At 36.6% G+C, this 24,445-nt stretch overlaps 2 protein-coding genes across 2 annotated transcripts; both read right to left on the bottom strand.

The window, feature by feature from the left end:
- Positions 1 to 8,703: 8,703 nt before the first annotated feature.
- On the bottom strand, positions 8,704 to 9,403 carry LOC116262961 (Bowman-Birk type proteinase inhibitor-like). The gene is made up of 2 exons (XM_031642511.2): positions 9,189 to 9,403; positions 8,704 to 9,044 (listed from the first exon to the last, which is right to left on the bottom strand). The coding sequence occupies exons 1-2, from the start codon at positions 9,319 to 9,321 to the stop codon at positions 8,845 to 8,847; spliced, it is 333 nt and encodes a 110-aa protein (XP_031498371.1). The 5' UTR covers positions 9,322 to 9,403; the 3' UTR covers positions 8,704 to 8,844.
- An 11,015-nt stretch (positions 9,404 to 20,418) lies between these two features.
- On the bottom strand, positions 20,419 to 24,091 carry LOC116263275 (peroxidase 1-like). Its single transcript, XM_031642947.2, has 3 exons — positions 23,735 to 24,091; positions 21,249 to 21,881; positions 20,419 to 20,704 (listed from the first exon to the last, which is right to left on the bottom strand). The coding sequence occupies exons 1-3, from the start codon at positions 23,948 to 23,950 to the stop codon at positions 20,519 to 20,521; spliced, it is 1,035 nt and encodes a 344-aa protein (XP_031498807.1). The 5' UTR covers positions 23,951 to 24,091; the 3' UTR covers positions 20,419 to 20,518.
- Between the last annotated feature and the right edge of the window lie 354 nt (positions 24,092 to 24,445).

Genomic DNA, 24,445 nt, shown 5'->3' with positions numbered 1-24,445 from the left:
TAGCAAAAGCTAGTGTGGTCTAAGATTAGAAAGGGAAGAGTCCGATACTAAAACCAAGACTATCTGAGTCTAAAAAATGTTGGTTCTAGAACTAAATCGAAGTTTATAATCAAACACCCACTAAAGGAACTTATTAGTGAGCGGATTTTTATTGCTGTTTTTTGTCAGAAATGCATGGTAGAGATTTTGAAGCACTTGCAAAATGGGTCCCCAATTTTTGTGCAATATATCACTTTAGTTCATTTGTTAATCACATCTTAGGTTAAGTCACAATGTCAATTATAATATATATATATATATATATATATATATATATATATATATCTTACTGCCAAAAAAGCTAGGGTTAATTTTTGATATTATAGGCTGCTCAAAATTAATCGTCAAACATAAAACTTACATTCCAAGGGGCTTTCAAGCACGTGTGGAGAGTTAGGAATTTTTCATTGCATGTAATAAATTATAGATTCAAAATTTTAATAGAAGCTAAAACATAATTTTTCAAAATTTTTAGATAAGTTAAATTAAATTTTGAAATTTAAAATGTTTTTTTTTAGGGGTTTCCATGTAATGGACGCTTTGTTATAAAAACCAGAAGTTTAGTCATATGAATAAAATAAAGAACATGAAGCTCGTTTTCAAAAGTGAGCAAAAGTGCAAAAGGATAATGTAACAGAGAAATTTTTAAAAAATCGAGTAAGAATCTTCAAATTGAACCCCCTTCTTTTTCAAAGCAAGCTTGAAATCTACGAGGGCCTTAGGTAGAATCACTTATTAAACAAAAGGAAAAACTAAAGACAGAAGACCGGATATCTAAATAAAACCAATCTCAGAATCATTGTAAAATTTGCCAATCACTTTTATATGTGGCATAATTGCTTAGTGGAAAGTTGAAGAACTCACTCAACGTTTTAGGCATAGGGTCTACTTTTAATATCTTAGACTGGATATCTAAGTAAAACCAATCTCAAAATTTGTGTTTTTTTACATTGCAAAACTTGGCTATCACTTTTATATGTAACATAAATGCCCAGCAAAAAGCTGAAAATTCAACTCAACCTTTTATTTTTTTAGGGTATAATCTCGTTATACTCTAACTTGCAAATCAGTGGTCTTCATTTCCAAGCATAAGAGCATAAATATTTCTACACTTGAGACAAAGATCAATTGCCTACCAGCTGTCACACCAACTCCTTTTCTTTTTTAAGGCTCTTTTTTTTATATATAAATGTAAGGAAGAGGCAGCAAACACTACAAATAATTTTTATAAAAATGAAAAACCCCAGAGTAAGACCTAACTATATATCACTGTAACTAAGAAAAATACATGTGTCCAATATGGGTACAAGAGTGTTGCCTATCTTTCACTTTATTAGATTCTTTTGTGATTTGGCCTCCAACTTTTTTGTGTGAGTATTAGTGAACTTTTTTGTGTGAGTATTAGTGGCAAATTGAGAATACTCACTGCGACGGAAAATAATGGTAAGACTTTCAAAAGGGCCGGCGGTCCAATTCGTTGGGAGAAGTTTCCTGCAAGTTTCTCAGCATAATAACATGGAGATCATGCTATTATTTAATTTGCACATTGTTCGAGAAACTTCGATGGTGGGAATACCAAGCAAGGATGATCTTTTTGACCGAATTCCTTCTCTACCCTGTCCCTTTATTGCCCACACGACAAAGTTGGTTCCTTATTCAAGCCAAATTAGACCTATTTGTTTCCTTTCCCCAAAACTAGTTTATTTCATCTTTTTTATTAACCACGACAAATTTACCAAGGGAATTAACCAGTCAGTAGCAAATATATGCTTCAATAGGCTGCTGATCGCCTATGGACAGGGGGGCAGAGTTATATTTTTAACAAGGACGGAGATATAATTTTTCAAAATTTTCATAAATGTTAAACTAAAATCTTTAAAATTTAAAAGCAAAATTTTGACTTTTTTTTTAATCTAAGAGGAGGCCATGGTTTCTGCCAACCCCCTGCCTCCATCCCTATCATACTTTCTACCCCTTTCATCGGGGAAGAAACCATCGGGCAAGTGCTGCTTCAAAACAAGAATTGAATTGAATGTTTAAGAAAACATGGCCAACTTCATTGGTGGTCCTTCCTTTCCCTGCCTTTAGGGTCCAAGAATACTTCAAGATCTAGGTAGTCCTGTGGTATTAGTAGTTTGTGAAGGAGCAAAGCCGTCCCCTTTTTCCACCCTAAGGATTTGTGTGGCTCTACGATACACTCTTCAACTCAAACATTTGGTGCTTGTTATTAAACCTTGACCTAGGCAAATCTTTCTTAAGAAAGGGGTTACGTGAAAATGAAGGGTGTCCACTCTCTTCAACCACTTTTGGCTAGACTTCTATCATCGTTTGCAGTTCAAAGAAATAGCAGCCATAATGAAGAATCAAACTGATGACATATTGCCAGCATGATATTTAGGCCGATCTAGCCAACCAAGGTTGCCTTTTTCTCTCTCTCTCTCTCTCTCTCTTTCTTATGTGTCTGTGTATGCGGACATGCTGTTCAAAAGTATAGACTCCAAATGCATCAAAATTTTATAAATCAAAAGGTCATGATTTCTTTACTACAAGGATGATGCAAAGCATTCTTAACAAAAAACCTACGTTGAAATTAATTATAAAATAAAGAGGCATTTATATGCTACCCAATCAGTAGGTTTTTGGTACCTGTTCATGCCGAGTTGAGCCAAATCGAACTCAGCTCGAGTGTCGTGAAAGAAACTCGAATTCGAACTTGGCTTGAGCTCGAGTCGAGTTCGATTTCATAGCTCAAGCGCGACTCGGTTCGAGTTCTTAAAACTTAAAATCAGCTTGATTAATCTCGAGTTGGCTTGAGCTGAGCAAAGTATTTCATTAAAAAAATTATATATATATTTTTTTAAAAAAGCAGCCTATAGATTTGAACATGCATACTTGAGCTAATTTTCTTTTTTGGATGATTTTTATGAAACATATTTTATATATTTTCTTTTTCAACCTTAACCGAGCCCACTCAACTCCAGCTCGACTCATTTAATAAACAAGTCAAGCCCCAGTCTAGTTTACGGAACGAGTTAGAGTGAAGTTCAAGAGTCGTTGAAGAGCCTTACTTTTTGGACTCCTTTAAAAGTTTTCCTTAGGATGAAAAACTTGGTTGCACGTGTTTTAAAATTTGAAAGCGTGAGACCCGTCAAGAAAAAGAAAAACCTAACGCACATTGATTCTAGACATAACTTCTATCTTCAGTTCAACGAATACAATGTACGTGATCCTGAAATTGTTAATTCCCCAACCAGTTGGTGACTTCTGTGCGGATTCTAGAAATTGATTACGAGGGGAGAAGGTAGATTAAATTTCCCTGAACTGCAGCAGCAGTTTTTTTGTTTGGAAAAACTGGAAATTTTCATTGCTAAGCACCATGATCCGATTAGAAACAGTTTCAAACTTCCCCAGTAACTTATTTTTAATATTATTATATATCATTATATATTTTTATTATAATTAATTATATTTATATACATGATCCACAGAATACCCAAAGTCCGAACAATAGGATATACATACATATGTAACGAGACTTTGAGACCTAATGAAAGTCTAGAATCTTTACATGCAGGATTGGCAAAGGCACATGGTGGCTGCCGGCAAAGTTTGCTTAATTTTTTATTATATTAGATTGCTCATATATATAAATGCTCTTAAAAAGAATTAAAGATATTAAATTAACGCTACTCCGGCCAAAATTTAGACTTCCGCCTTCCTAGACCCTTCTAGTTGAAGTCAAAAGCTCGATTCCATTAAAGCAAGCCAGGAGACCAGACGAGGAAAATGGGGAGAGGCCGCCGGCGGGGAAGATGACCGGGCACGGAAAGATATTAATTTCCATACGTCCAAAGAACGTGGGTTCCAAATTTAAAGCAGCTGCACCTGTCCTTATCGCCATCATTTCATTGACAGATATCAAAGGGAGCAGTTTATCTTTCAAAGATTGTCTCGTCTTGGACACATTGTCCGTTTCCACAAGCAAACAGTTCCGATTCGGTCAGATGGGCAGTCGTATTATTCAGATTTTCCGGGCGGCCGATTACAACTTGCTAAGTGTTTTTTTTTTTCAAACACAACAAACCGTTTGGCGCCTGTAATAAATTGTTTTTATTCAGTAAAAATTACCTTAAAAATTAAGGTAGATTTATAGAACCCTAAACCTACTATAGATGTCAAATGATCGTTAAGGAGTGTCTTGGTTGAGTTCGATGTAAAATGTATGGATCTAGTGTTGCTTGCTTTTGGCTAGTGTACGACAGGATCTATGGGACTAAAATTTATGACTCATTTAGAATTTTAGGTTTAATTTAACATTTGTACATGAAAGCCCCATCCTATGTTTTGGATTGCTAAACAGAAGTAAACCGGAGTCAATCAAGCAAGTAAACCGGAGTCAATCAAACATCCTAGAAGGCTGTTTAGTTAAAGTATAACACTATCACTAGCCTATAAATATGCCACAAAAAATCACTACCCTATAAATATGCCACAAAAAATAGAGTATATTCATGAAACACTTGTCATAGCATTTTATGAATTTGTCATATTTTTCGTGTAGATTCATGCAACCGTAATAGTGTGTTACTTTTGGGAGAGTGTTACTTTTGCTTTTGACATTAGAATCACTCAGTGACTATATCATGAATGTGCTCCAAAAGTTCAGGCATATTCTTTGGAAGTTAGTTCTAGTGTGTTCTATTAATATAACTCATTTTTAGAGCAGAATTCCTATAGTGTTATAGTCTTGGTAAATGAAGTTGGGACCGGAGTGGGGAGTTAGAAAGAGAGTGTGTGAAAAAAAAAAGGACAGCCTAAAGCTGTTCAATCAAGTCTAATCAGTTGTTCATTTGACAAATAAATTACAAAGTCATAGTTTTATATATATAAAGGTGTCAAACTCTACCGCTAAAATTTAAATGAAAAACAAAAGAAGAAACGAACAAGTAGGACCCATCTAGGTAATGGCAGACCACTGCAACTAAGAAAAATACAAAAGAGTTGAATTTGTGGTTTAAGAGTATTGCGATCTTTCACTGTATTAGATTCTTTTCTGACTGGACCTCAACATTTTTGTGCTGTATTCGACTTAATCGCAAATTGAGAGTAGAAGTTCATGTCCCTACCAATGGAAAAAGTGGTCAATTTTCAAAAAGAGCCAGCGGTCCAATTCGTTAGCAGCAGTTTCCCGGAAGTTTCTCAGCATTGTAATATGTTTTATGATATGGAGATGGTGATATTATTTAATTTGCACTTTATAATCTATAGCTGAGATACTTTGATGATGGCAGTACCAGACAACGATAACCTTTTTAACTTTAAAATGATGAAGCTTTTACGTCACCTAACCTGTTTCTACGTGATTTGTTTATTACCTATGGACAAGGTTGCTGCTCATTATTAAGTCCAAATTATAAAAGTTTTTTCTTCTCCTAAACTAGTTTGTCTAATGAAGTCCTCAAATCTCAATCTAGTTTTTTACTTAAGATTTAGTGCCAAGAAGTTCTACTCTTCCTTCAAGAAAGATTCCGCTGCTAATGAAAAACAGAGGACATTTTTTGTTGAACTTAAATGCCGTTTGTTGCTATATATTTCTTTCTTCCACTGCTATGACAGAAAAAAGGAAATGGACATGTGATCGAGCAAGGAAATGAATAAGAAAACCGAATTGTTGAAATTATGTTTAAATTCTTTGTCAAAAGGTTAAGGAATTCTCTCATGTTTCATTGAATTGGTTCAATATTATAGAGCATGATGACTTTAATTTTCTTACATTTGCAGACGCATCTAGGGGAATTCAATCGGTGGCAAAAACTTTGGTTGGAAGCGTTAAAATGTTGACTTCAAATCCTTCATTTTCCCTCTTCGTTTTTCTCATGTATTGTTTTGGGCATTGAATAATCTACTTCTGCGGCTTTCTTCCTCCCACATAGGAAAAGAGTCCATTCAGCAAGTGCGGCTCCAAACAAGAACTGAATTTCCTCACCTATTTTGATCACGAGACTCCAAGAACAAGGCCAACTTGACCGACTGAACGATTCAACACTTTCGTAGCCAGCCAAGGATGACCCTTTCTCGGCGCCAACTCTGCGGGACAGAACCCTCTCCAAGCTTTATTATCACAAAATTAATGAATGAGAAATCTGTACAAGGTGAAGAGTGCTGGAAGAAAACCAGCATGCTCAAAAGCCATGTTTAGCAAATCCGAATCCCGATAACTATATATAACTCCAGCCAGCCTCGCCGGTCGACGGTGAAATCACAGATAGCACCGAAGAGCAAAATCGGTGAAGTTTCTGCTAGGATTTCGCGTCATGAGGTTGGATTAGCAGGGAATGCGGCTAAGGACAGGGAATGGCATTCATGCGAAAATGGAAGGCATCTATACATTAACGATCCTAGAACAATCCTGAATTAACTTTTTTTAGGCGAAGCCTCAAAGGGCCATCTCCGGCAACTTAGTCAGGGCAAACATCTAACAAAGACAACAAACTCAGCATGCTTATGGGTCAGGATCGATGAGACACTCAACTTAATAACCCACCTAAGACTATCTTAACTTGTTATTCACCATAATAATTGTGTCAATATGAATAAAGTTAAAGTAAACAAAAATACATATATTAATAAATCCAAGAAAAACATTACGACATCCGGGTCTTGCCGTGGCTGAACAAATTAACACACTCATTCTTTCTTCATTCTTAGTAAAAGGACCCTTTAATTTCAAAAACCAGAAGCCCTAAGAGCTCAAATCTTGGAGAGGTAGATACTTGTTACAATTTGGCACGAGGGTGAGAGTTGCCTGAAATGCCGTCAACCATCATACCTGATGTGATGTGAGTCTCAAAAACCAAAATCACTAAGTCGAAGCTCCAGGTCCACCTAAAAAATTCCAAAGCCATAAGTTCTCTACATACTTAATTTATCATCAATTTCTATCAAGGTAGCAAGAAGCTACTATGCGGGTGATCAGGGTTTCGAATAAATGCGGAGGGAAAAGACCTCCAACCAAACAATTCTTCAAGTTCTTCCATTCCGGTGTTGAAGTAATAGTAGCCTTCCAGTGCCACCCAATCAAGCACTAGTTGTTTATCACAACTCCCCAATTATAACATCAATGAGCCAATTCTTCTACCTTCAATCTCTCTCTCTCTCTCTCTCTCTCTCTCTCTCGCGTGCGCTCTTCTTATCAGTTTGAAAACAAGTTCCATCCAGAGCAAGTAGAATTTTATGGTTCATACTGGCTCGAGTAGGCCCAACCCAGTTATACAAGTCACTTTTTTGTTGCAGTTTTTTGGGGTCTGGTTCCGGTAATCGAACCAGGTATTGTATATCTAGGTACTGGCTCAAATCCATACATGATGACGAGAGTGAGATTTAACAAAGACAACAAAGTCTGATTTCTAGTTCGATTCAGGCTTGACATTATGTGTTTGAGTTTAAATCAAATACAAGGTTGAATTAAAAATCCAAATCTCGACACATGTAAACATGAAGACTGAGTAGTACTAGAGATGGCAATGGGTACAGTTCTGGCCCGCATTTTCAATTTCATTCTACCTCATCTGATTCTAACCAGACTTGTAGATTTCTAGGACCAGAATATATTATGTGGAGCCGTATTAAGTACCCACTTGGACTCTGGACCATATTATGCAAATGGATACTGAAACCATCAAACCCAGGTTCACGCTTTTATGGTTCCCAAGCAATATGACTGAATAAATGTCTCCTATATGTGTATCTAAAGAACTGCTCCTGACCCGTTCCTCTTGGAGATTTGACTAGTCTTATATTCAACAAGGAAATGAAAAAGAATCTTACATTCGAAATCCAACTCTCTTGAAACCCTATGCTTATTTGGGGCTTACTTTTGCTCTCTAAGTTTCGTTCCACAGTTACAGTACTATAGGGGTAGTTTAGCAAACGTTATGTTACTATTTCGTGTATTTGCTATAAAAATTGAGGCATGTAATGTTATGTTTAACAAATATTTTTATTGCTGCAAAGCCAAGTATATTATTATTGTCAAACAGCTCTATAGAAAACTTAATCGCCCCACTCTTGGGCTGAAAAAATAATCAAATTCACAATCTTCACAACACAAGGACTGTGGCTTGTGTAAACGAAGAACAAACAAAAGAGAAGCACCCAAGTCAAAACATATCTTCACGGTCAAAGTTGCTGAAATTGAGATGGCTGGTCAAGAAATTTTGACCAGTACCGCACACTTGGTATAGTTAATTTCTTCTTTCCTTTTAGTTTTCATCTCATCTACATCTTTCCTTTTCTCTCAAATAGAATTTTCTGAGAGTTGATCAGTACATAATAGGAAAGAAGAAAAAAGTAACCCAAAAAATGCTTCAAGAAAATCAAAACTACAATGACAAACCTAACAGCTTCAATTGAGTTGTCTGTTTGATTCCTATGGGTGACATTATTTTGAGAGCAGAAATAGTTTTGGATCGTGAAGCTCAATAAAGAGGGTGTACCATATCTCATCATCTAGGTCCTAGAAACAGTTCAGACCCTAGAAGCAAGAGGAATGAAAGAGACTTTGGGCATTTTTTTTATTGGCGATGATTTGTTAACCTCCTATTCTCTCAAAAAAAACAAATTAACTCAGCAAAACTCAACATCCAATAAAAACCAATTCAACTATAAAGAGAAAACAACTCAAAAGTTCATTTTATTCTGACCCACACTACAAGTCATCATTTATTACACACTTAACATTCTTTATCAGACGCTTAGAACATTCTTGCAGCGATGTCTTGATTGGCCTCCTAGGCGACGATTTCCTCACGGTTTTGGTCGGCAGGGAGTGGAGCAGAAGCTCGGATTAACATCTGCACACTTGCACTGGGGAGGAATGGATTTGGTGCAGCCGCATTTTACACATGAAGGAGGGCAGTAGCTCTTGATATCGTTACAGAAGCACTGCAAAGGCAAGGTCTCGAAACAACCGCATCGATCACAACAGTCTGCTCCAGCCTTTGATTCTGCACCAATATTCCATTTAAGTCGGTCACCCACACAGTTGTAAGTACACACAAATGAGAGTTATGAAAACCATTTGAATCTGAGGAAGTAAAGATGAAACGTATGTAGACAACAGAAGAGAAATGCTGGAGATTAATATTGACCTCCATAGAAGCCATTAGCATTGACGCCCACAACGTAAGGCACGTCAACTTTGTCCGCTTTAACCCTGCAGGAAGCAAGAAAGATGGCAAGAGTCGCCGCAAGCAGGAGAAACGCAACTCTCTTCCCCTCCATCTTCTGCCGACTGATTTACTTCTTCCAACTGCACCAGAAGACAATCGTTTCTTCTCTGAGAGCAAACGTAACTGGCACCATGACCAGCTTCGATCTCGTCTGAAGTATTTATAGTACATAAAGCCGTAATCCTGGACCTAATGCTTTGAAGAATTAGCCGCAATTTCTGACGAATTTCCGTTTCCTGAATAATTTATAGCAAGAAGTCTTTGTCGCTTCCTTCAGAATTAATGGCGTTCGTCTTTTTGGCTTCCATCTTCATTGATATGCTTTGACGTTTGAGCATGAAGACCCCACGTTGGTGTGGAAGCATTAATGAGAAGTGAGAAAAGATGAAACCACGTGTATGGACAGTGGATGAGTTTATCCAGATGTGCCCCCCGAGGTATTCTTCTCCTTCCTACATCATGTGGGCCAATGGCAGCCAAAATGAATGAAACAAAGAGCAATGGAGGGAATATGGCGCCAAAAGTAATGGAACAAACAACAATGGAGGAAAAGGTCGTGCGATCGACAGTGAGTTGAAACAAGGGTATTTTGTAGATTTTTCAAAAAAATTGTTTTTTAATCTTTTTAAGTATTCATATTTTTTTTCCTACAAAAGTTTTTTTTTTTTTTTTAACTTACGAAATGTATTTTGACCATTACATAAGATGTACATATGACCAGCTTAGCATGCCATCACAATTCAATCACAGCTCAAAGTAAATGGTTTTGTCAATGGAATTGAAAAGCTTAATAATTCAGAGAGTTAAAGATGTACATATGACCAGCTTCGCGAGCCATCACAATTAGATCAAAGCTCAAAGTAAATTGTTTTGGCAATGGAATTGAAAAGCTTAATAAAAAAAAATGACGAAACAATGTCGATGATGAAGTAACATTTAGTTAATAACTTTATTTCCCTTCACAGCTTCGTATAGAACGTAACTTGACCATTTTATTGAGCACGCAATAAAGGACAAGTGTGCATCGACTATGGCCTTCAAGTAAGGGAGGGACAACAGACTTGTAAGATAACTGAACACTTCAATCAGCCAGGTGCCGGAGTTGAGCAAGATCTATAGATGGTTTAGGCGAAGAACCTTAATTGAAGGTTAGGGTCTTCAAGGATGATGGGTTGATTCAAGGGTTATGGGGAGGAGATACACTGAAGAGATCGAAACTCTTTTCCCTCTTTTTTTTACTCATTAGGTTTAGGGTTGTTTTGGAACTTAAAAGAAACATAGAGTTATACCCTTTAATTCGATAATGATGATCATTTATAGTTTAAATGAATAGCACCTACAAAAATAGATCACGAGACTTTACTAGCTCATCAACCCAATTAACTATGCTGTGCCTTCTCCTCACATGAGTTGCCAATTGGTAACCAAGCAAAACTTAGTCAAAACAGATAATAGGAAAATGGATTCATCAACGGATCAGATTCGAATTGCTTTTAAAAATCGGACATGGTAAGCAATTTGACATCCGATTGAGAAATTATATCGGATTCGAATTTAAGAAATAATATCCGATCGAATTCGGATTCAGTTTTAAGTAAATATTTGATCGGATACTAACTATCTTAACAGGTATATCCGAATCCGAACAGCAAGAGCTGATATCCGAATCGTGTGGCTTCATATCTGAAAACAAACCGTGTAAGCCGATATCCAAATCCGAACGATGAGATCTAATATCCAAATGCTGAGTTGGTGTGTAAGTTGCACCCTATAACAATGGTATGACCTTTTGGGCAAAAGGTCTAACTAAACGCACTAACTTAACATCATGACACAAGAGAAATATTATATATAGCATAATCTTACTAAGAGCTGACTTACATGGAGTGGCATATAATAATATTGTTATTGAAATCATATACACCATTTAACTTAAAATATTTAAAACTATTTCATATAGAACTAATTAATTAATTAAATAATACTATGTTTTTTTTTTTTTGTAATCAAACAAACTATTATAGTTAAGGCATCAACTAAGCACTATATCTTAAATAATATATTTATGTAATTGAAATAATAAAGAAAACTTCAACCAAGAAATTCAACAAAATGGAAATTTTTAAAAATATAAAAAAGACATTTTTAGTGGACCGTTATGTCAAATTGGTTACAAGAATAGCTATATTATGTATTTAAAAAATGGCAGGTTTCAAAAAAAAAATATTTGCATGTACGTCACACGTATGAAAAAAAATGTTGATAGCAAAAAATATACTTTTTTTTTTAAAACCAACTTAAAAGAAAATATGTTTTATAATACATAGAACATCTTAAACGCATTATGATATTCATTTAAAGTTGAAACCATCTTTACTTGCATAATCTCAAACAAATATATTTAATATAAAAAACTACTGAACTCCAAGTTTTTATTTATCGAATTATCAATTACTTATTTAATCAATCAAGTAAATTATTTGTATAATCATATAATTTATTCAAAAGTCTTAGGTTTTTTTTATATATAACACATAATTTATAAATTTGAAAACAAAAACCTTTAACTAGTAGGAAAATGACAAATTGTTCGATTTAATAAATTAATCATTAGATTTAATATACAATTTTATATAAAAGAACATAAAATTGTAATAAAGGAAAAATGACTAATAAATTATCTTATATACCATTGAACACTTTTTTTACTAATGTAACACATATTATTCCAATTAACTCAATGAAATGAGAAAATTCTTAGTCAACAAGTTTTGCATTTATGTTATATAGGTTTCAAATGTAGTCTACTCTGTTAAAAATTAAGTTTAATATATATATATATATATATATATATATATATATATATATATATATATATATATATTATTGGTTTGTAGGTAGATAAAAGTGAAAGTGAGAATTAAGGTCAAGCCGCAGCATAACAAAGAGAGTCATTCTATTGGGGGACGGACAGGCACAAGCGGATTTTTCCATTATGTCTACCCTCAAATTTTAGTCTGCTTTTTATGCACCTGCATGTTATGTTTGAAAAATAATTTTTAATTAGATTTGAATAATTATTTCGATGTTTAGATGACACATTTAAACTCATTTCTTTTAATATATAGGGGTAAGGGTTGATTAAGGAATTTTTTGTTGCAAAAGTTGAACTGTTGTTTTAAAATTTTGAGTGAAGTCAAAACATAATTTTTTAATTTTTTTATATATGATAAACTTACCAATTGTTTTGGGAATACAACAATTAAAATATAAATTTATAAAATAAAATTAAATTATAATTAAATTTGTCAACTAGCTTTGGGTTCCACTTCAGATTGAAATTAGAAAACCATCTTTTTTCTATTTACGCCCAATTTCAGTTGACCTGAGGGAACGATTCTGGGCGAGCCGATGAGGTGAGGATTTATGTGTATATTTTGTCTCCTCTTCTCCCTGTCGCCTCAATATTTTTCCCTCTTTCCGACTTTCCTTCTCCTCTCTCCTCTCCCCTCTGCTGGCGTGGTAAGAGCGCCTCTATGATGTCGGAAGTCCATGACGGCCATCGCCGGATTTACATTCCTCCCACAGCTTCCCTCATTCCTTTTGTCTCCTCTTCTCCCTGTCGCCTCAATATTTTTCCCTCTTTCCGTCTTTCCTTCTCCTCTCTCTTCTCCGCTCTGCTGGCGTGGTAAGAGCGCCTCTATGATGTCAGCGACTGCCATATGGATTTAAGGGTGCCATTCTGGTACCTTCGAGCTGAATGGGAGGAGCCTCCCTCCTTCCATCAGCATGGTTTGAGAGAGAGAGAGAGAGAGATATGGGTCCAAGACGAAGATGGGGAAGAAGAGGGCAATCTGCACTTATTCCACAGGACACAAACTCTTTCGCTTTCTTACTGGTGATTCTTCCCCTCTAATTCCCCTCTACCTGTTATGCTTCTTGTTATAACTGGAACAGCTTGTTCATGAATAATCAAACTAACTTTGCCTTCTATGGCAACATTTGGGTTCCTTGGTTTTTGTTGTTTCTAGTTCATTTTATTTTTTTTCTTTTTGTTTTCTTGTTTTTTCCTTGAGGCTGATCAATCCAATTCTCTCTCTCCCTCTGTGAGACATCCATTAACTATCTACATATATCTATATACATACAGAGAAAGCTTTAATGTTACTACACTGCCGTTTTGCCAGAAAGAAAGGAAAAGCACGTACATACATCTAGAGGTCTAATGACTCGTCCTTTTGTTTTTCACTCAATTTTCTACAATTTACTTTGTAGATGTGATTTTTACATTAAGAAAAAAAAGGTTAGGATAAGAAAGGTGATCATGTCTTGTATTTACATGTAAGATTTTAAATCAACGCTCTGAAATTTTAATTTTCTTGTAAAACTCATTTTTTACAGGTGGAAAAAGTAAAAATCTATGTATATATCATTTTGTAGAATTTTAATCATGCATGTCACGCCTATATATTAGATTATTAATCTGTAAAACCCTATAAAATTTAGGAATTGGTGAAGCCAGTTCGGAAATGGGAACAATTGAGTGCATTTTACACACACATATAACTTGTAAACTCAGCCAACAAACTATTTGTTTCAATCCGGTCCCATGCAGCCTGTTCAAGTGGCAGATTTCATCCATTCTCATTTAAAGTACATCAAAAGAGATTGGAGTGACTGTAGGAATAAGCAAGACTTGATGAACAAATTAAAGTACTGTGATGGCCTATTTTGTCGAGTCCAAAACCCTTATAAGCAGGGTAGAGCCAAGGGGAGTTGTTTGATAAATTTGGCTGTGTTCAAATTTTTTTAATTTGGTTAAGCCTTATAAAAATCTGAAAAATATAGTGAGACCTGTGAAAAATTTTGGGAAATTTGGTTCGCTGAAAAATACAGTGAGTCCTTCAAATAATTGCAAGAAGAGCGGTAGAGTACTGAGAGCAGCGGGTGTAGATTTTGACTATTGCACCACTTTAAAATTTTATTTTTTAACTTCATGATCAGCTTGTGGGAAACTGATGTTCATCAGTTTGCTTTGCTTGAAATAATAGGTTCACTATATAATTTACGTAATACATGTTGGCTACAATTCATAGCATTAGAATTCTTGGAGGGGTAATGATATTTATGAAATATGATATGTCGGGAAATATACATTCTCCGAAACTTATTACTTTGCTACAATGGGGATAAACAATTATTATGAGCTCTGGGTCTTTGATGAATTTCATGAACTAGAGAAAAGCAAAAGTTTTCATGTGGGGATAATAACTAACTTTGCTACAATGGTGCCTTGGGAAGTATCTCATGAACACAAATTATTTCGATTTTGCTTCAAACTTATGTTTGCGAGACGTTCTAAGATAAGGGTCCCATGCACGTCTCAATACTTTTAAAAGACTCATAGTTGGGAGTGAACTCAAAAAATCATCTCAATAGGACTTTTTCCATTCAAGATCATTGTTGAAGTTTTATGTACTCATCAAATAAGTGACAGTTGAAAATTCATACAACCAATATTTTTGTGGTATATGATCAGTTTCAACCATCATGGTGAGAACACGTTCTACAACTTGACGATGTCGACGCTTAAACAACTCTGTTCTATCGAGGTGTGTGAAGACATGACATTCAAAATGAGCATTATTATCTCTAGCAGATGTTCGAACCGACAATAGCTTCTTGGTCACATAAGGAAAAATGTAACACACCATTCATTATAAAAGAATCAAAAGAGGCAGAACCAATGTGATTAATTCACAAACATGACCTGTCGATGATATGGACAGTGCCGTTCAAAGGTTTGCGAGAGATAATAATATGTGTTTTGAGTTTCACCTGGATTGCTATTGTCATATTATCTGATTATCTGAAGGATCGAGTGTCAAAGAAAAATCCACTGTGAGGGAAAAGTGGAGATGATTTGTATAATGTGGCGATGACCGGCAAGCATAAACGTCTAGAAAGGACTTAATCAATGTCTAGCACTAGGGATTAGGTCACTTGTCTCCAAGTCTTGTAAAAAATATTTTAAATAAATTTACTTTACCTTTTGATGACTTTATTAAAAATAAAGTGTATAAGGCTTGTCAAATGGGGAAAAGTCATCATTTGTCCTACAACAAGACCTCAACACCAGTTAGTGGTTTGATTGATATAGTATATTCAGACATTTGAGCGGCAATGCCTAGTATTACTTAAGATGTATTTTGATATTATGTGTTGTCTACTGAGCTTATTGCTGGCTATAAGTTTATGCATCCAAAAGCCAGTAACGTTGTTTGGAAAGTGACAAATATCCATAAATTGCAAATATAAAAAAAGGCCACCACCCAACGACGTGTGCTTTTTCTTTTTCAATTATTCCCCTAGACTAGATTGGGGATATCGTTACCTTCTCCTCCTCACCAGTCACCATCTCAAGATATGCAAATTTCTATCGCCATTTATCTTCATTCTTATACGCCATGATCTCTTTTTTAGGTATGTGCGTCTAAAGAAACTATTTAATCCTCACTTTGTCATCGTGATGAGTCTTTGAGCTTTTGCTCTTTTCCTTTTCTCACGTTCGTTAATCTTATGAAAGAAGAGCACTTTACAATTTTCAGCCGGAGTCTCTGATTCAATTAAACAAACAACTTGTTTTCTTTTCAGTAGAAATCCATGAGAACAAATCCTAAATTTGTTCTTACGTCCCATGAATAGCGCCGGACGACCCAGATATTTGACATCTCAGATGAATTGTCATACCAATCAAAAGAGAAGGAAGAAGGAAAACGGATAGAGCAATTAGGCAATGCTGCTTTTATGGGGTGATCAATGGAAAGGAAAGGAGAACTTTAAAAATTCAGTTTAATATATATAAGAATTTGAAAGTTTTTATTTTGGCCCCTGTTAAAATTTTGAAGCTATAATTAAGCTCTCGCGACAAAAAGCACAAGTTCTCACCTAACCTTGCTTCTTATCGACCTCTCTTTCGTTTAACCATGGAGCAGTAATTTATATTGCATGAGTAAAGGAGCTAGCTACTGTTTCCATTGCCAAATGGCCCCCTTGAATATATATTAAAGGTGGTACATTACATCCCTTTTAAATTGTGTGGTCATGGTGCTGTTACAAGGTGCTAGCTCCCGTTAAGCAAACTTAGGCGAGAATCGGGTAATGCAGCCGAATCAGCTAAATTTTTTTTAACTCTGCCATTAGTGTTAGCTGTTATGCTTCCGAACGACAACCGACTGAGCTCTCTCAATTGAAGTTTTATTTCCTTTCGTAATGGTTGCGCATATTCGCATGCCCATCATTGTGTAACAATAATGAACTTCAAAGTTCAAAACTCTTACGAGATTTCGAATTTGAAAGTTCTATAACTCAAATCTGTTTTTATAATATCTTTGGGACATGTCTCATATAGTGGTAGGGTACCCATTTCATATTCATTGCATCGGAAAGTAGGGGCACTGGCCAATTAAAGAGGCAAGTGGACCATGTACAGCTATTTGGTTGACAGACTATTTTCTTTTAATAATTAATCAATTATATCTTCTGGCTGGCGACGCTTATGCTGTTCCCTAGTTTTTTTTTTTCCCCCTCTTTTTCATGTTCTTTCCATGAAGATCGGGTTAGGGAGATGGCCGTGACTGCTTTAGTCAGGACATTAGAATATTATAAAAAAAAAAAAAAAAAAACTTCCTTATTGACACTTTTTGAGTGAGGAGAGGTTATTCACATTTTACATTTTTTAACAAGTTATGTGGACATACATACCTTTATCAAAGGTAACAGGTGAAGGAAATATAGCTGTCAGATTCAACTATGGTTTTTTGGATTTGCATAACTAGTGTCTATGTGAATCAGACTGCAATTGCCTGCAAGACAGCTTTATGCTCTGTCCCACCACACCAACTTCTTTGACACCCAAATGTCTAAGATGAGTACATCATGTGCCATATCTCTGGATAAGGTGTTTGATGATAACATTGTTCTGTATATCTATGTGGTTGAGAACCTTCCCATGCCAAACAATGAAATTTTGATGTTAAAATTCTACCACACTGAGATATATACCATGTAGGCCTTCTTACTATAAAATTCTGATGTATTTTGATGAAATCAGGTTGGGAGAATTATCCCTTCCAACCATGGGAGGACTACAAAAACTATATATATATATATATATTGAATAGTGACTCTAGTTTTTTAAAGTTAATCAATCATCTAACTAAAGCCATCTGATCCAACTTGATCTGTTGCACACAGCTTTTTTCTTTTTTTTTTCTCAACTATCCATTTGTGTTTAAATGGACGACCTTCATTCATTAGATAGCATAGTCATATATATATATATATATATATATATATATATATATATATATAAACTGGATTCCTCTAACCTTTCAAAATACGCTCCCCGATGCAAACCTCGATCGATCCCATTAATTACTAGGCCCAGCACTTTATCATACAAACACCTTTGCATTATTCACAAAGGACTTTTGCTACAGCAAGTTATAATTTCCATGTTTTAGTGCTCAGCAGAAAGTGGTGTTCTTTGCCCCCATTGGAACTATTCTTTCACATATTGCAAAACGAATCACTCCCTCAACTTGTGAGTGGAATGTTCTGGTTCCTCCATTTTATTGATGCTCAAGATAGAGTTGGGCAGCAGGACTACGTTATGCTGACGGAAAAGCTTCTTCAACTTTGATCAAAGTGCTCTTTGTTGTGAATTTAGCATGAAGATCTCAACTCCAATTTAAGTTGAAGCAAACTTGAAAAACAAGCCGGGGAATGAGTGCACTCTCTCATGGGGTTAGTTGTGTGTAACAAGTGTCTGATTGCCTTTTCTTTCCACGACAAAGAAAACACTTCTAAGATCACAGGCAACGCTGTTGACTGTACAAATTCTAATTTAAACTTTTCTAACAAAATAAGTTGTTAAAATGCATAATTAAGTTACATAATTTAAAACAAAATTCAGACTCAATACATCATGAACACAACGTTTAAAACTTAAAACAAAAGAAAAATTGCAGTTTAGATCGGTTTCAACCGGAGCCCATTCAAAGGTACCAGTGTCATACCCACGTACCAGTACCGCCGTCCTGCCATACCAGTATTGGTACTTGAGCAAAATTGTCCTACTTATGTGGCTTAGGTTTTTAATAAAACATATTTATGACCCGTATCAAAAGAAATGTATATATATATATATATATCTTCATTACGTCGGTCACCAAAGTCAGTATATTTCCCTTGAAAGAATTAAAAAATCATCTTCTTTAAGCGCAAAACTTTCTTGACTTCTGTAGGCACGTATCTGCTTCTTTTAATTTGGACAAGAAAGCAGAATCAACAATCTGAAACCAACCTTATCATGGACATTTAAAAAAACCCCGCCCTCAGCATTTCACTCTATAATAGCTATAACTAGTTTTCACCTTTGACACATGCACCTCTTCTCTCTTTTTAATAAAAAAACAAAGGAACAACTATAGATTCTTTTTTATTCAGACTATCTTCATTTGCCCAGCTAAATTTTCGGTCTACTTTAGCAGATTCATGGTCCCATTTTTCATTGATTCACATGTAGACAAACCAATAACTACTCAATGCATGACTCCAACAGCATTTTTTTCAACCTAACCATATAGTCAAAAGTGTACGCTAGCCGGTATTATTGAGACACCTGCACCTGGATATCAATAAAGTCAGGAATGACCTACGCCAGTCCGGCCCTTTGGCAAAAGCTACACATTATTACTGTCCATGAATTTGCCTTTATAAAATACTCGTAAACATTTCTTGAATTTTCTTCAATTTTTTGATATAACTCACGGAACAGTAATAATGTGTTGCTGTTGCCAAACATGAATGTACCACAAGTGACCGAGCTCCAGCTTTGCTAAAGTTTAACTCTTTTAAGTTCATGTTACTTGAACCATTTTTTTTTTCTCTCTAAATGAAAATGAAAACCACAAAAGGGGATTAAAAAACATCAAAAATTATTGACATGCCCTTGAAATTTAACAAACATGGAAAACACGACCATAGTATAGTTTAAATTAGTCAAGCTCATGTAGCTCGTCTAATTTATAACTCGAGTTTTAACCCAAGCTCGAGCTTGACTAGTTTATTAAAGAAGTTGAGCTTACAGAAAAGAGTTGGAGTTGAGCCCGAGTTGGGTTGACTCATTATCTACACCAGTTTGGCAATAGTAACAAGTTGTTGTTGTCCCATAAATATGTCTCATAAATTTGGTTAGATTCATGGAACATCATGCTATTATGTTTGATGAGTCTCTTAGATAATGGTCAGATTGGTTGGGGGAGGAGAAGCTTAAAGCAGCAAGGATTAAAAGGTGCCAGTGTCTCTGCTTCCCATGATTATATGGCATCTTTGGAAGGCCAGGAATGGGCAACAGCATATAATGAAAAGAGTATTTCTAGGAATGCTATTTGCTTTAAAAGGGGTGGAATTATGTTAAAGAATCTGATTTGCTTTGCTGAGTGGTCTAAGAAAGTGCCGACAAAGGTGAGATGACGGATCTCTACAGGCATTTGGAACAAGGGTCTCCACTCTGGGTGGTCCCTTGGCATTACGTGTGTTTGGAATATTGCCATTTTAGCATTCTCCACATAACAAGAAGCAGGAGCATGCATTCGTTGGGAAACCGGGTTGTTTTGCAGCAAAGACATTTTGTTAGTGTTCCATGAATCTAACTTACAAACTGAGTCAGATTCATAAAACGCTAATTATATTAATCGATGAGCATGCTCTAATCTATGGGACTAACTATAGAATTCATACTGTCAAACAACCCCCACTGTCGGTGTCTTATGAATATGTTCCAAGAATTAGGACAGATTCAACTAATGATCCATAAATCTAGCCTTATTTTGCAGTCAGATAGATTGATAAGACGCTCACAAAGTGCCACTACAACCAAGCAAACCCTTATATGACAAAAGATTCTTTAGGGGTTCAGAGTTGCTGGTTATATCAGCCACTTGTTCAATTGTTTTTAGGCGTCAATCTAAGCCAAAGCAGACAGATATTAAGCAGAGTGCTTTAAGTCGTTTGGGCGTTCTTTAGGCTCAGGTGTAGCTTCCAGCAAACCCAAAATAAAAACAAAAAACACAAAACCAACAGCTTACTAAGAAGACGGGTCACGCAGTTCTTATTAAACATACAAAAATAGGATTGCCTCAGCAATCCCATTAAAACACTGTCAGATACGCAGAAGGAGGGTCTCAACTGGCTGCAACTTGGGAACCCTCCTCTTCAGGCACGAGTTCGATGGAGGAGGGGTTGATGAGGGCGCAGTTCTTCCTGATCTGTCCGTTTTTGCCGGTGATAGGTTGGATCTTCCCCATCTTCACCATTGCCTGTGCGAACAGCTGCGCCCACTTGGTTGCATTCTTTAGATTGTTGTTCACCTGCACCCACCAAATTTTCAGAACATGACTCAGTCTTATTATATATACGATGCATGCTTGTCTCGTTCTTTTCTTGTATATTTAACAAACTAATCGACTTATAATAATGCTTTCCTCTTATTTAAGAGCGTCCAAGCTAGGAGCCGTGCCCTTTGAGACCGATTTTTCTTATTAAAATATGAAGTTCAGGTTTGGGGGCAAAACCAAAGAAAAAAAATCATGAGGCACAACAAATTTTCAATTAACAAGTGAAGATCATTTATTATGGACCTAAGTTCACCCAAATTGCAACAATAAAAAAAAAATGAGAGAAAAAAGAAATGTCAACTGGGAAGGGCCCTGTCCTTACCACACAAAAACAAATTATATGTAATTTTAAAAATCTTTATTTGTTTTATATAAAAATTTTGTGAAATGATATTTGGATTCATGTCAAAATTTAAAAACTTAATTCGGCCTCCCTCTCACTTGTCTTATATAAAAATTTTGTAAACTTCCTCATCAAAAACTTCTGACTCCACCGTGAGTCTGAGTTGGTACTTACGATGTTAAGTGAGGTGTTGGAGGTGAGGAGGGCGTGGTCGGAAGTGAAGAGGCCCAGGTTCCTGTTGAGCCCCACGTAGTAGTTGATGTCGAGCACATTGGGGGTGATGGTGTCCATGTTCACCGTAGTCGGGTCGGTCGCGGCGGTGTTGTTTGGGCAGACCGCCCGAAGCCTGGCGGCATAGGCCGCATCGAGGGTTGGGTCCACGCCGGTGGGGCTGCTGGAGTTGTAGAGCCTGGCGGTGAAGGAAGCACAGTGAGCCACCCCGATCGAGTGCGCCCCGGACAGGACCACCATGTCCCGCTCGGTCAGGTTTTTGTTTGAGAAGAAGGTGACCAGGTCGCTTATGTTGGAGCTGGGTGGGGGTAGGTTCAGCAGTGCCTCCGTCGAGTTCGAGACCAGCCCGTCGCGCCGGCCCGATGGCACCTGGTAGCTGATGTTGCCGACCAGGGCGGCACTGTCACGGGCCGCGAAGGCGAGGATGTCGGCGCAGGAGACCGTGTTCGGGCAGGTTGACTCCAGCTGGGTCTTGGCCGCGTTGATGATTTCGAACCCACGGAGGCTCGCGTTAGGGGGCGAGTCCCTCTCTGCGTCGCCGTTGGTCGAGTTGAGGAGGACCGATGCGTCGCAACCCTGCAGACCGGTCAAGACGTCACAATTATATATGCGCCAATATCCAAAATAACTTGTGCCGACTTTAAAATAACGTTAAATTTCAGGGGACATCTATACCCTTAACTCCTAAAAGCATCATATTCAATTCCTTTTTTTACTTTTAAACCCCATTTGGCGTTTATTTTCTGGCTCTTATTTTTTGTTCTTTTTTTTTTCCTTGAAGCCTTTTAGATCTTTTTTGTTCTGAAATAGACGATGTTTGGGGAGTGCATCGTTTTTCCTGATTAAGGACTCCATCGATCGAGCAATTAGCCAAAAAAGACCACATGTAGACCCATTAATATTAATTATTAAATTTTTTCTGTTTTTTACAATTTAGCGTATGAACCTAAGAGTGATTTGGTGAGAAATATATATTAGATTAGAAATTTTTTTACTTTAATAATGTTTTTTTATAATTAAAAAATGAATGGCACTTATAACATCAAAGTTTGATGGTACAAAAATCAATTTTTTACAAAACTAAACTGAATTAAGCTGACTCATTTTTATCCTTTACCCAATGGCATATATTTATATATATTATTTTTTTCTTCAGGTCCTATTTGATGCGAGTTTTATTGCGCATCGAGTGAAGCTAAAAGATTTGTACGGCTTACGCACAGGAATTTTATTATGCATGGAGGGAAACTAAAAATTTTTGTAGAGCTTTTCCTTTTCAAATCACACAAATGGTAAATTAGATGGAACATGGTAATTTTACCGTGACTTTTTACCATGTATTTTTTTTTTCATAATAACTTTAACATTTCAAATTTCACCTTACGGGGCCTCAAGATAATCAGATTAAAACGTTAGAAGTTTATTCACAATTAGCACAGCTATTTGGTGGGTTAAGGGTCTATGAAAAGAAAGGCGTTAAGTTCGAGGTATTATACTTTTGCGGCATAATACCTAAAAGTATGAGTTTTGATGCCGATATAATTTAGGACTTCTAAATACAACTTAGGACTTCTAAAGTATGAGCAACTTAGGACTCTAGAAGCAGCAGGAATGAGAGAACTTTGAAGAAAAGGCGGTCTTTTAATCTTCTACTAAATAAAAATATGTATTTTCATGCTTATACAACTTAGGACTCCAAACTTGGAGAAAAAGTCGGTCTTTTAATCATCTGCTCACCTAAAATTTGCGGCTATTAGTGTGAGGGGGTTGGTAGGAACCACGATGTCAACAAAAAAAACAAAGAAGACTAAGAAAACTGTCTATGGAGCATCGAAGAAGACGAAGAAAACATACAATAGTTCGAAGGCCAAAGTTCTTCTACATCTATGACAAAATGCTAAAATTAGAGAAGCTTATTAGAACAAGGAACGGACTCACGCACTCTAACAAGGTTGACACATACTCCAATATTTGCTTGCTCTTTGCTATCATAAAGATGTACTGTTTCAATAATATATTTGGAGTCCACTCCTTTTGGCCAAACAAGTCTTCCGTTTGGAGGATACCAATTAATCGATCGTGTTTGCTTTGAGATATTACCTCAGCTTCCTTCTCCAAATTAAGAAAGAAAGAAAAAAAGAGAGCAAACAACATCTAAGCGAGAAACAGTATTTCTGTAACCAAATAAAAAGAGGAAAAAAGCAATGCCACTCTAGGAATCATTCATTTCTTTTTGCCCTTTTCAATCATCTGTCTTAAATAGAACTGTTTTTCGCAAACAAGATCTTTTATCTTTACTGTCGGGCTCAAGATCATGTTTTCTTTTTTGAAAAACACGCTTCTTATTTCCTTCCTGCTGCTTTGTTTCAGTTTGCTGCAGTGAATCAGTAGTGGTCTTAAATTAAGCAGGAGAGGAAAGAGCACCTTACCCTCACAAAGCAGTCATGGAAGTGCATCCGGATGAGGCCGGCGGCAATGCCGGGGTTTGCCGCGACGGCGCTGGCCACGGCCGCCCGCACGATGCTCTCGGCAGACGGGCAGGAAGTGTTGTAGAAGCCGATTTTGAGGCTCACGGCGGCATGGCCGGAGGGGAGGAGGAGGACGACGAGGGGCAGCAGGAAGAGAAGGCACTTGCCGACGGCCATGGCTGATCAGGCTCCGGGCTAGCAGCCGTAACTCTGGCTCACTGGCTAATGCCCTTTTATAAAATGCTCCCCATGACTTCACTCCCCAAGAAGGCTCAAAAAGAAGAAAATGGTGACCACATGTGGTGTGGAGAGATCCACATAGGCGGGTAGAAAAAAATACCGTCCTCCTTTTGACTTGTTCAAATACGAATGGATGAAGAGCTCCATTGGGGGGGGGAGGCGGCTACAATTTACAGTAGAGAGAGAGAGTGAGTGCTAGAGAGAGAAACTCTCTTGCAGGCAGAGGAGTTGTGATATCTTTAGAAAGATTCGAAGGACATGCCCTTCTCTCTGACCTACTGAAACCGTGCTGCAGCCTTTGTCCTGAGAACCATCAATAATTGTTGATGGATATTATTAAGAAGTACTGCATTTCACACCACTGTCTAGTTTGCTTAACTCGTCCTGGATCCGGATTGGATCGGTCAGGTTTGATAAAGCGAAATCGATCCG

Source organism: Nymphaea colorata, chromosome 10 (genome assembly GCF_008831285.2).
Source record: "Nymphaea colorata isolate Beijing-Zhang1983 chromosome 10, ASM883128v2, whole genome shotgun sequence".
NCBI lineage: Eukaryota > Viridiplantae > Streptophyta > Magnoliopsida > Nymphaeales > Nymphaeaceae > Nymphaea > Nymphaea colorata.
Note: the sequence above shows the minus strand (reverse complement) of the source record. Positions and strands in the feature narration are given on the sequence as shown.